This window comes from Petromyzon marinus, chromosome 82 (assembly GCF_048934315.1).
Source record: "Petromyzon marinus isolate PM22_M1 ecotype Great Lakes invasive population chromosome 82, UKy_Petmar_22M1.pri1.0, whole genome shotgun sequence".
NCBI lineage: Eukaryota > Metazoa > Chordata > Hyperoartia > Petromyzontiformes > Petromyzontidae > Petromyzon > Petromyzon marinus.
Genome location: NC_133747.1, coordinates 7,141,967 through 7,155,427, shown reverse-complemented (window position 1 = coordinate 7,155,427; position 13,461 = coordinate 7,141,967). Strand labels below are relative to the sequence as shown.

The 13,461-nt window shown below is 56.5% G+C and overlaps 1 protein-coding gene across 1 annotated transcript in view; it reads right to left on the bottom strand.

The window, feature by feature from the left end:
* Positions 1-1,074: 1,074 nt before the first annotated feature.
* The window catches only part of LOC142907753 (uncharacterized), a 54,054-nt gene continuing 41,667 nt past the window's right edge, over positions 1,075-13,461 (bottom strand). Inside the window, exons 4-7 of the mRNA XM_076057491.1 lie at positions 12,176-12,412; positions 11,408-11,722; positions 2,042-2,279; positions 1,075-1,337 (exon numbers count right to left, since the gene is read on the bottom strand). Coding sequence (XP_075913606.1) covers positions 1,075-1,337; positions 2,042-2,279; positions 11,408-11,722; positions 12,176-12,412 — 1,053 coding nt within the window. The remainder of the gene's footprint in view (positions 1,338-2,041; positions 2,280-11,407; positions 11,723-12,175; positions 12,413-13,461) is intronic.

The following is a 13,461-nucleotide window of genomic DNA, read 5'->3' as shown; positions in this document are numbered from 1 at the left end:
TCATCATCTCACATCATCATCATCTCACTCCAGCCACATCATCATCATCATCTCACCACCACATCATCATCATCTCACCACCACATCATCATCTCACTCCAGCCACATCATCATCATCGTTTCACCAGCGGCCACATCTCCAGCACCTCTCTAAGTAGTCCATCACCACCGTCGCCGCTAGTCCACACGACGCGTGACCCCATCTCCCCGAGCCCCTCACTCCAGCCACATCATCATCTCACTACAGCATCATCATCATCATCTCACATCATCAGCTCACCACCACATCATCATCATCATCATCTCACTCCAGCCACATCATCATCATCTCACCACCACATCATCATCTCACCACATCATCATCTCACCACATCATCATCATCATCTCACCAGCGGCCACATCTCCAGCACCTCTCTAAGTAGTCCACCACCGTCGCCGCTAGTCCACACGACGCGTGACCCCATCTCCCCGAGCCCCTCACTCCAGCCACATCATCATCATCATCTCACCACATCATCATCATCATCTCACATCATCATCATCTCACATCATCTCACTCCAGCCACATCATCATCATCATCTCACTACATCATCATCATCTCACTCCAGCCACATCATCATCATCATCTCACCACATCATCATCATCATCTCACCACATCATCATCATCATCATCTCACCACCACATCATCATCATCTCACCACCACCACATCATCTCACCACCACATCATCATCTCACCACATCATCACCACCACATCATCATCATCATCATCATCTCACCAGCGGCCACATCTCCAGCACCTCTCTAAGTAGTCCACCGTCGCCGCTAGTCCACACGACGCGTGTCCCCATCTCTCCGAGCCCCTCACTCCAGCCACATCATCATCATACCACATCATCATCATCATCTCACCACCACCACATCATCATCATCTCACCACCACCACATCATCATCATCTCACCATCACATCATCATCATCATCTCACATCATCTCACTCCAGCCACATCATCATCATTGTTTCACCAGCGGCCACATCTCCAGCACCTCTCTAAGTAGTCCACCGTCGCCGCTAGTCCACACGACGCGTGTCCCCATCTCCCCGAGCCCCTCGGCGTGCCTCCGCAGGGCCCCGGTGCCGCCGCCCACGCCGAAGTAGTGCCGCTTGCCGGCCACGTAGGCCCGTCCGCCGGGCCTCGGCCTCGGCGGCCTCGGCGGCCTTGTCGGTGTCGGCGTCCTCGGCGGCCTCGGTGTCGGTGTCGGTGTCGGCCTCGGCCTCAGCAGTGCGGCAAGCAGCTCGTGCAGGCGGCCCAGCGAGCCGGCCCGGTAGCAGCCCTCGGACGAGAGGGCCACGTCGTAGCGGAGGCCCGCGGCGCCCAGCGCCCGCCCCACGGCCGACCAGTCGCCCGCAAAGAAGCGGCAGCGGCCCAGGAGGTCGGAGGGAGGCGGACGGTCGCCGTGGTCGCCATCACCATCACAGTGACCACCATCACCACCACCAGCACCACCACCACTACCAGCACCACCGCCACCACCACCACCACCATCACCACCACCACCACCACCATCACCACCAGCACCACCACCCCCACCACCACCACCATCACAGTGACCACCATCATCACCACCACCACCATCATCACAGTGACCACCACCAACACCACCATCACCACCACCACGGTCACCCCCACCACCACCACCACCACCACTTTGACCACCACCACGTTGACCACCACCACCACCACCACCATCACCACCAGCACCACCACCACGTTGACCACCACCACCACCACCATCACCACCACCAACACCTCCACCATCACCACCACCACCACCGTCACCACCACCACCACCCCCACCACCACCACCATCACAGTGACCACCACCACCACCACGGTCACCCCCACCACCACCACCACCACCATCACAGTGACCACCACCATCACCACCACCACGGTCAACGCCACCACCACCACCACCACCATCACAGTGACCACCACCATCACCACCACCACGGTCAACCCCACCACCACCACCACTTTGACCACCACCACCACCACCACCAGCACCACGTTGACCTCCACCACCACCACCACCATCGCCACCTCCACCACCACCTCCACCACCAGCACCACGGCACCGCCTCTTGCCACTGCTGGGCGCCTGTGTCTGCGTGCCGTGCCGGCTCCGCCGCCGCCGCCGTGCGGGCGACGTCCCCACGACGTTCAGCAGAACGTTGGGCATGGTGACGTCACGCAGCACCTCCTCGTTGTAGTCCTGACGAGGGTGGGGGTGGGGGTGAGTGAGTGGGGGGGTGAGTGTCAGTGTGTGTCTGTGTGTCTGTGTGTGTGTGTGTGTCTGTGTGTGTGTAAGTGTGTGTGTGTGACTGTGTCTGTGTGTCTGTGTGTGTCTGTGTGTGTGTGTCTGTGTGTGTCTGTGTCTGTGTGTGTGTGTCTGTGTGTGTGTGTCTGTGTGTGTGTCTGTGTGTGTGTGTCTGTGTGTGTCTGTGTGTGTGTGTCTATGTGTCTCTGTGTGTGTGTGTGTGTAAGTGTGTGTGTATGTCTGTGTGTCTCTGTGTCTGTGTGTGTCAGTGTGTGTCTGTGTGTGTGTCTGTATGTGTATGTGTCTGTGTGTGTCTGTGTGTGTCTGTGTGTGTGTGTCTGTGTGTCTCTGTGTGTGTGTGTCTATGTGTCTCTGTGTGTGTGTGTCTGTGTGTGTTTGTGTCTGTGTGTCTGTGTGTGTATGTGTCTGTGTGTGTGACTGTGTGTGTCTGGGTGTGTGTGTGTGTCTGTGTGTGTGTGTGTCTGTGTGTGTGTCTGTGTGTGTCCGGCAAAACAACCCCCTACCTCCTCGCGGTGCCGGACGGGCAACTCTGTCGTGGACAGTGCTGTGGGGGGAGTTCCAATTTTGATTGGCTCCTCCCCTCATGGCATATGTGTCCACCACAGGGGCTAAACGGGGGCTCTGGACGGGTGCGAGGGGCTGGTAACCCCTCCACCTTCAATTAATTACCACTAAACCACGAATTAAAGTGAAATATGTAACAACTAAGCTTGTGCCGGAGGCCCCGGGGGGCCAGGCGTCTATGACGTCTCCTGGCCAAACCCCAATTGGCGGAGCCAGGAGATTGAATACCTACCCTCGGGGCTACTCCAGAAACAACGAAAAGCCACTACGGGTGGCCACGTGGAATGTTCGAACGCTCACTGCAGAGGAGAGGCTGCCACTCCTCTGTCGGGAGCTGGACCGGTACCGCCTGGATCTATGCGGCATTCAGGAGGTCCGGTGGACCGGCTCTGGCTCCTGCCACCATGAGGGGTGGACAGTCCTCTACTCGGGGCAGCAGACTGCCAAACAACAGGGTGTGGGTCTTCTTTTGAACAAAAGAATGAAGGGGGCGTGGGAGCGTGGCGGTGAGGTGTGGGAAGCTGTAAGCCCCAGGCTACTTTGGGCTCGCCTTCCCATCAACCGGAGGCGAGGAATGGTGGTCGTGGTTACTTATGCCCCCACCGAAGATGAACATCCGTGGAGGGATGCAGGCAAAGCCGATGAGTCAGATGCCTTCTATGACCTCCTGTCACAGGTGCTGGCTAAAGTGGCCCCTCGGGATAGAGTCATCATGTTGGGTGACTTCAATGCCCGAGTTGGTCATGATACTGGCACCTGGTCTGGAGTGATTGGAGGGCATGGGCCAGATCAGCTCAATAACAACGGTAGGAGGCTGCTAGATTTTTGTGCAGCCCATGGGCTTGTAATTACCAACACGCTGTTCCGGCATCGGCGCATCCACACAACATCATGGATGCATGCCGGGTCCAAGCAAGAACATCTGCTGGACTACATAGTGACGGACCAGCGAATGCGAGCCCATGTCCTTGACACCAGGACCTACCGTGGAGCTGATCTGCCCTCTGACCATCGACTAGTAATCTGTAAGATGCGCCTGCCATTCTTCCACTCCGGTGGTGGGTGTACACCCAGGACCCCATTCCAACCTAAAGTGGCCTGGTCTCAGTTATCTGATGAAAGTTGCAAGCGAGAATTTCATCATCGCTTGCGGCTGGGATTGGCATCGTCCCCGACTCCTCCTGATGTCGAGGGTAAATGGGCGAGGTTTAGGACTGTGACTTATGCAGCTGCAATGGCTGCTTTGGGTACGCGGTCCAGACCTCCCCAGACACCCTGGATGACAGAGGAGTTGTTCGGGATGGTTGAGAAAAAGCGACAGGCCCACTGTCATCGGCTACAGAATCCCACGTCAGAGAATGAGGAGGCTTACCGCAGCCTTCGCTCGGAGGTTCGGAGAGCCGTGAGGCGCTGCAAGGATGGGTGGTGGTCGCGGGTTGCTGAGGAGATGGGGTCTGCCTCAGTGGCCCGTGATCACAAATCGCTATTTAACTCCATCAAAAAAGTAACCTGCAGCGCCACACCTATTACCATCATTAGGGGAAAAAACGGTGATCCAATTTCCGACCCCCAGGAACAGGTTCGCAGATTTGCTGAGCATTTCTGTGAGGTCCTGGGGGAGGGAAAATCCCACAGCCAGGAAAACATCGTGGCACAAAGTGAGGATGACCCTGCTGAGGCTGCGGTGCCTCAAATATTGGATGAAGTCACCCCCTGTGAGTGGCTGGCTGAGGTGCCATCTGCTGAGGAAGTATTGAAGGCGATCCGGAGTCTGAGACCAGGAAAGGCAGCGGGCAGAGATGATCTCCCAAGCGAAATGCTGAGGGAGGGTGGCGTTTGTGCACAGACTGCCCTATATGACATCATAACAACAGTCTGGACCACTGGACGGGTTCCGCAGGATTGGAAGGATGCCCTGGTGGTCCCCCTTTTTAAGAAGGGGGACCGCACAGACTGTAACAACTACAGGGGCATCTCACTCCTCAGTGTGCCGGGAAAGGTCCTGGCAAGGATTATTCAGCATCGCCTTGCCAGGCACGCTGAGGAGAGGCTTGCGGAGCCCCAATGCGGTTTCAGGAAAGGGCGGTCCTGCACAGATGCCATATTTTCTGTCCGTCTGCTACAGCAGAGGTGTAGGGAATTCCAACAAGACCTACATCTCTGCTTTATTGACCTGGTCAAGGCCTATGATACCATCAGTAGGCCTGGGCTCTGGGTCGTTCTTCGTGCTTTTGGAGTACCTGACCCTCTGCTCACGATCATTAAGGACCTTCATGATGGTGAGCGGGCCCGGGTAAAACTACGTGGCCGGGAGTCAGAGCCATTCCCTGTACACCTTGGGGTGCGACAGGGATGTCCTCTGGCTCCCACATTATTTAACATCTATTTTGACCACGTAGTTCGTGAAGCCTTCAATAGCTGTACCGGGGGAATCTCCATATGGTACAGATATAATGGGAGGCTAATCGATGCCCGGGTGCGGTCAAGGGATGGCTCCCTATTGCTCAACCACGTTATGTATGCTGATGACTTGGTAATAGCTGCTCAGTCAGAGGAGGAGTTGGAGACGCTGCTGCTGAGACTGGAGCGTGCCACTAAGAGGTGGGGCCTTACCATCAGCCCCACCAAAACTAAGCACCTGCCTGGGTATTTTGTACCATCGGACACTCCACCCCCACAACTCCCAATCGGTGATGGGGCAGTTGTGGAGAGAGTGGAGAGTTTCCCATACCTGGGCAGTGTGCTTATGACTGGCTCCAGTTTAACAGCAGAGGTCTCACTCCGAATCAGTCGAGCGGCAATATCTTTTCATCGGTTGCGTAACGCTGTGTGGAAGCTACCTGGTCTGTCGCTCCGCACTAAGCTTCAGGTCTTATCGGCCACGGTCATTCCCTCCCTTCTCTACGCTTGCGAAACGTGGACCCCCCTAATGGAACATCTTCGCCGGTTAGAAACATTTAGGCTGACCTGCCTACGATCCATCCTGGGTTTAACCAGACTGGATTGTGTGAGGAGCTCACAAATCCTTGAAAGATCTGGGCAGGGTCCCATCGGTGAGCTCCTCCGGCAGGCAAGGCTGCGATGGCTGGGTCATGTAGCCCGCATGCCCAGCCACCGCATGCCGAAACAGCTTTGGTTTGGCCGGATTGAGGGGGCTAAGCGGGCGCGGCACGGGCTAGAGAAGAGATGGAGTGATGTGGTACAGGAGGACGTGGAGCTGAGTGGACTTGCCGATGACTGGTACCAGCGGTGTCAAGATCGGCCTCTGTGGAGGAGGCTCGTGAAGGATGCTACTGGGCAGTTGGAGGCAGTCGCCCTCCAACAACAACGGAGGGCGGAGGAGCGACGCTCACAACAGCGAGCGGAGCGCCGGGTGGCTAAAGCACAGCAGGTTGGCACAGTAGGGGGCACAGGTGGTGCATCAGCCAGTCATCTCAGTCAGTCGACCCGTGGCACCTGGGTCTGCCCCGTGACCTCCTGCCAGCGGGCGTTCGACACTTCACGTGGCCTCAGGGTGCACATAGCCTGGCACAAGCGTCGTGGTGACGTCACCGCCACTTAGTGGCGAATGGCGGTTGTTGTTGTTGTTGTTGTTGTGTCTGTGTGTGTGTGTCTGTGTGTGTGTAAGTGTGTGTGTATGTCTGTGTGTGTGTCTGTGTGTGTGTCTGTGTGTCTGTTTGTGTGTGTCTTTGTGTCTGTGTGTGTGTCTGTGTGTCTGTGTGTGTGCGTGTGTCTGTGTGTCTGTGTGTGTCTGTGTGTGTGTCTGTGTGTGTGTCTGTGTGTGTGTCTGTGTGTGTGTCTGTGTGTGTGTCTGTGTGTATATGTCTGTGTGTATATGTCTGTGTGTGTCTGTGTGTGTGTCTGTGTGTGTGTCTGTGTGTGTCTGTGTGTGTGTGACTGTGTCTGTGTATCTGTGTGTGTCTGTGTCTGTGTGTGTGTCTGTGTGTGTGTGTGTGTCTGTGTGTGTGTGTCTCTGTGTGTGTGTGTCTGTGTGTGTGTCTGTGTGTGTGTCTGTGTGTGTGTGTCTATGTGTCTCTGTGTGTGTGTGTCTGTGTGTGTTTGTGTCTGTGTGTCTGTGTGTCTGTGTGTCTGTGTGTGTATGTGTCTGTGTGTGTGACTGAGTCTGTGTGTCTGTGTGTGTCTGTGTGTGTGTCTGTGTGTGTGTCTGTGTGTGTGTCTGTGTGTGTGTGTCTGTGTGTGTGTGTGTAAGTGTGTGTGTATGTCTGTGTGTCTCTGTGTCTGTGTGTGTCAGTGTGTGTCTGTGTGTGTGTCTGTATGTGTATGTGTCTGTGTGTGTCTGTGTGTGTCTGTGTGTGTGTGTCTGTGTGTCTCTGTGTGTGTGTGTCTATGTGTCTCTGTGTGTGTGTGTCTGTGTGTGTTTGTGTCTGTGTGTCTGTGTGTCTGTGTGTCTGTGTGTGTATGTGTCTGTGTGTGTGACTGTGTCTGTGTGTCTGTGTGTGTCTGTGTGTGTGTCTGTGTGTGTCTGTGTGTGTCTGTGTGTGTGACTGTGTCTGTGTGTCTGTGTGTGTCTGTGTCTGTGTGTAAGTGTGTGTGTGTGACTAGTCTGCCAAAACAACCCCCTACCTCCTCGCGGTGCCGGATGGGCAACTCTGTCGTGGACAATGCTGTGGGGGGAGGGCCAATTCCGATTGGCTCCTCCCCTCATGGCGTCTGTGTCCACCACAGTGGCTAAACGGGGGCTCTGGATGGGTGCGAGGGGCTGGTACCCCCTCCACCTTCAATTAATTACCACTAAACCACGAGTTAAACTGATATATGTAACTAATAAGCTTGTGCCGGAGGCCCCGGGGGGCCAGGCGTCTATGACATCTCCTGGCCAAACCCCAATTGGCGGAGCCAGGAGATTGAATCTCTACCCTCGGGGCTCCTCCAGAAACAACGAAAAGCCACTTCGTGTGGCCACGTGGAATGTTCGAACGCTCACTGCGGAGGAGAGGCTGCCACTCCTCTGTCGGGAGCTGGACCGGTACCGCCTGGATCTCTGCGGTCTTCAGGAGGTCCGGTGGACCGGTTCTGGATCCTGCCACCATGAGGGGTGGACAGTCCTCTACTCGGGGCAGCAGTCTGCCAAACAACAGGGTGTGGGTCTTCTTTTGAACAAAATAATGAAGGGGGCGTGGGAGCGTGGCGGTGAGGTGTGGGAAGCTGTAAGCCCTAGGCTACTTTGGGCTCGCCTTCCCATCAACCGGAAGCGGGGAGTGGTGGTCGTGGTTACTTATGCCCCCACCAAAGACGAACATCCGTGGAGGGATGCAAACAAAGCCGATGAGTCAGATGCCTTCTATGACCTCCTGTCACAGGTGCTGGCTAAAGTGGCCCCTCGGGATAGAGTCATCATGTTGGGTGACTTCAATGCCCGAGTTGGTCATGATGCTGGTACCGGGTCTGGAGTGATTGGAAGGCATGGGCCAGATCAGCTCAATAACAACGGAAGGAGGCTGCTACATTTTTGTGCAGCCCATGGGCTTGTAATTACCAACACGCTGTTCCGGCATCGGCGCATTCCACACATCATGGATGCATGCCGGGTCCAAGCAAGAACATCTGCTGGACTACATAGTGACGGACCAGCCGATGCGAGCCCATGTGCTTGACACCAGGACCTACCGTGGAGCTGATCTGCCCTCTGGCCATCGACTAGTCATCTGTAAGATGCGCCTGCCATTCTTCCACTCCAGTGGTGGGTGTACACCCAGGACCCCATTCCAACCTAAAGTGGCCTGGTCTCAGATATCTGATGAAAGTTGCAAGCGAGAATTTCATCATCGCTTGCGGCTGGGGTTGGCATCGTCCCCCACTCCTCCTGATGTCGAGGGTAAATGGGCGAGGTTTAGGACTGTGACTCATGCAGCTGCAATGGCTGCTTTGGGTACACAGTCTAGACCTCCCCAGACACCCTGGCTGACAGAGGAGGTGTTCAGGATAGTTGAGAAAAAGCGACAGGCCCACTGTCATCAGCTACAGAATCCAATGTCAGAGGAGGCTTACCGCAGCCTTCGCTTGGAGGTTCGGAGAGCCGTGAGGCGCTGCAAGGATGGGTGGTGGTCGCGGGTTGCTGAGGAGATGGAGTCTGCCTCAGTGGCCCGCGATCACAAATCTCTATTTAACTCCATCAAAAAAGTAACCTGCAGCACCACACCTATTACCATCATTAGGGGAAAAAACGGTGATCCAATCTCTGACCCCCAGGAACAGGTTCGCAGATTTGCTGAGCATTTCTGTGAGGTCCTGGGGGAGGGAAAATCCCTCAGCCAGGAAAACATCGAGGCACAAAGTGAGGATGACCCTGCTGAGGCTGCGGTGCCTCAAATATTGGAGGAAGTCACCCCCTGTGAGTGACTGGCTGAGGTGCCATCTGCTGAGGAAGTATTGAAGGTGATCCAGAGTCTGAGACCAGGAAAGGCACCGGGCAGAGATGATCTCCCAAGCGAAATGCTGAGGGAGGGTGGCGTTTGTGCACAGACTGCCCTATATGACATCATAACAACAGTCTGGACCACTGGACGGGTTCCGCAGGATTGGAAGGATGCCCTGGTGGTCCCCCTTTTTAAGAAGGGGGACCGCACAGACTGTAACAACTACAGGGGCATCTCACTCCTCAGTGTGCCGGGAAAGGTCCTGGCAAGGATTATTCAGCATCGCCTTGCCAGGCACGCTGAGGAGAGGCTTGCGGAGCCCCAATGCGGTTTCAGGAAAGGGCGGTCCTGCACAGATGCCATATTTTCTGTCCGTCTGCTACAGCAGAGGTGTAGGGAATTCCAACAAGACCTACATCTCTGCTTTATTGACCTGGTCAAGGCCTATGATACCATCAGTAGGCCTGGGCTCTGGGTCGTTCTTCGTGCTTTTGGAGTACCTGACCCTCTGCTCACGATCATTAAGGACCTTCATGATGGTGAGCGGGCCTGGGTAAAACTACGTGGCCGGGAGTCAGAGCCATTCCCTGTACACCTTGGGGTGCGACAGGGATGTCCTCTGGCTCCCGCATAATTTAACATCTCTTTTGACCATGTAGTTCGTGAAGTCTTCAATAGCTGTACCGGGGGAATCTCCATATGGTACAGATATAATGGGAGGCTAATCGATGCCCGGGTGCGGTCAAGGGATGGCTCCCTATTGCTCAACCACGTTATGTATGCTGATGATTTGGTAATAGCTGCTCAGTCAGAGGATGAGTTGGAGACGCTGCTGCTGAGACTGGAGCATGCCACTAAGAGGTGGGGCCTTACCATCAGCCCCACCAAAACTAAGCACCTGCCTGGGTATTTTGTACCATCGGACACTCCACCCCCACAACTCCCAATCGGTGATGGGGCAGTTGTGGAGAGAGTGGAGTTTCCCATACCTGGGCAGTGTGCTTATGACTGGCTCCAGTTTAACAGCAGAGGTCTCACTCCGAATCAGTCGAGCAGCAATATCTTTTCATCGGTTGCGTAACACTGTGTGGAAGCTACCTGGTCTGTCGCTCCGCACTAAGCTTCAGGTCTTCTCGGCCACGGTCATTCCCTCCCTTCTCTACGCTTGCGAAACGTGGACCCCCCTAATGGAACATCTTCGCCGGTTATAAACATTTAGGCTGGCCTGCCTACGATCCATCCTGGGTTTAACCAGACTGGATTGTGTGAGGAGCTCACAAATCCTTGAAAGATCTGGGCAGGGTCCCATCGGTGAGCTCCTCCGGCAGGCAAGGCTGCGATGGCTGGGTCATGTAGCCCGCATGCCCAGCCACCGCATGCCGAAACAGCTTTTGTTTGGCCGGATTGAGGGGGCTAAGCGGGCGCGGCACGGGCTGGAGAAGAGATGGAGTGACGTGGTACAGGAGGACGTGGAGCTGAGTGGACTTGCCGATGACTGGTACCAGCGGTGTCAAGATCGGCCTCTGTGGAGGAGGCTCGTGAAGGATGCTACTGGGCAGTTGGAGGCAGTCGCCCTCCAACAACAACGGAGGGCGGAGGAGCGACGCTCAGAACAACGAGCGGAGCGCCGGGTGGCTAAAGCACAGCAGGTTGGCACAGTAGGGGGCACAGGTGGTACATCAGCCAGTCATCTCAGTCATCTCAGTCAGTCGACCCGTGGCACCTGCTGGGTCTGCCCCGTGACCTGCTGCCAGCGGGCGTTCGACACTTCACGTGGCCTCAAGGTGCACATAGCCTGGCACAAGCGTCGTGGTGACGTCACCGTCACTTAGTGGCGAATGGCGGTTGTTGTTGTGTCTCTGTGTGTCTCTGTGTGTGTGTGCCTGTGTGTGTCTGTGCGTGTGTCTGTGTGTGTGTCAGTATGTGTGTGTGTCTGTGTGTGTGTGTCTGTGTGTCTGTGTGTGTCAGTGTGTGTCTGTGTGTGTGTGTGTGTCTGTGTGTGTGTGTCTGTGTGTGTGTGTCTGTGTGTGTGTGTGTCTGTGTGTGTGTGTGTCTGTGTGTGTCTGTGTGTCTGTGTGTGTGTGTGTCTGTGTGTGTCTGTGTGTCTGTGTGTGTCCGCACCAGGAAGTGGACACACTGGGCGAGTCCTCTGGTCAGGGCGAAAATTCCCAGCAGGCCGGATCCACAGCCCACGTCCAGCACCCTCAGGCCACGCAAACTCCTCACGCTCCTCCTCACGCTCCTCTTCACGCTCCTCTTCACGCTCCTCTTCACGCTCCTCTTCACACTCCTCTTCACACTCCTCACACGCACCGCCTCCTCCTCCTCCTCCTCCACTCCCTCCTCTCGCAAGCCCTCATCGTTCACTCCCTCCTTCACCCCCTCCTCATTCACCCCCTCCTCCTTCACTCCCTCCTTCACCCCCTCCTTCACCTCCTTCACCCCCTCCTTCACCTCCTTCACCCCCTCCTTAACTTCCTCCATCTCCCCCTCCCCCCACTCCCCCTCCTCCCCCTCCTCTGTCACTCCCTCCTTCACCACCTCCTCATTCACCCCTTTCACCCCCTTCACCTCCTTCACCTCCCCCTCATCCTTCACCACCTCCTCATTCACCCCCTTCACCCCCTTCACCTCCTTCACCTCCTTCACCCCCTCCTCATTCACCCCCTTCACCCCCTTCACGCCCTCCTCCTTCACCCCCTTCACCTCCTTCACCCCCTCCTCCGTCACTTTCTCCTTCACCTCCGTCACCTCCTTCACCCCCCCCTCCTCCTCATCCTCCTCCTCATCCTCCCCCCCCTCCTCCTCATCCTCCTCCTCCTCATCCTCCTCCCCCTCCTCCTCCTCCTCCTCCCCCTCCTCCCCCTCCTCCTCCACCTCCTCCTCCACCTCCTCCCCCCCCTCCTCCTCCTCCCCCCCCTCCCCCCCCTCCTCCTCCCCCTCCTCCCCCCCCTCCCCCCCCCCGAGGCGGCCCTGCGCCATGAGGCCCAGCAGGTCCCAGGTGCCCTGCCACGTCTTGAGGCCTCCCTCGTAGGCCCCGGGGGTCACGTCGCAGCGTGACAAGCGGCAGGAGGCCAACAGCGAGTCGTCGCCGGAGGCCAGAGCCTCCAGGGAGGAGAAGCTCACCTGGAGGAGAGGAGAGAGGGGATGTTGACTACCTCGCCTGGTACACAGGAGGTCGTGGGTTAGATCACAGACACTGTGAGATGTTGACTACCTCGCCTGGTCTACAGGAGGTCGTGGGTTAGATCACAGACCCTGTGAGATGTTGACCACCTCGCCTGGTACACAGGAGGTCGTGGGTTAGATCACAGACCCTGTGAGATGTTGACTACGGCAGGAGGCCAACAGCGAGTCGTCGCCGGAGGCCAGAGCCTCCAGGGAGGAGAAGCTCACCTGGAGGAGACGAGAGGGGAGATGTTGACTACGTCGCCTGGTCTACAGGAGGTCGTGGGTTAGATCACAGACACTGTGAGATGTTGACTACCTCGTCTGGTATACAGGAGGTCGTGGGTTAGATCACAGACCCTGTGAGATGTTGACTACGGCAGGAGGCCAACAGCGAGTCGTCGCCGGAGGCCAGAGCCTCCAGGGAGGAGAAGCTCACCTGGAGGAGAGGGGGAGGAGATGTTGACTACCTCGCCTGGTCTACAGGAGGTCGTGGGTTAGATCCCAGACCCTGTGAGATGTTGACTACCTCGCCTGGTCTACAGGAGGTCGTGGGTTAGATCCCAGACCCTGTGAGATGTTGACTACCTCGCCTGGTCTACAGGAGGTCGTGGGTTAGATCACAGACACTGTGAGATGTTGACTACCTCGCCTGGTCTACGGGAGATCGTGGGTTAGATCACAGACCCTGTGAGATGTTGACTACCTCGCCTGGTCTACAGGAGGTCGTGGGTTAGATCAAGTGACCCTGTGAGATGTTGACTACGGCAGGAGGCCAACAGCGAGTCGTCGCCGGAGGCCAGAGCCTCCAGGGAGGAGAAGCTCACCTGGAGGAGAGGGGAGATGTTGACTACCTCGCCTGGTACACGGGAGGTCGTGGGTTAGATCACAGACCCTGTGAGATGTTGACTACCTCGCCTGGTCTACAGGAGGTCGTGGGTTAGATCACAGACCCTGTGAGATGTTGACTACGGCAGGAGGCCAACAGCGAGTCGTCGCCGGAGGCC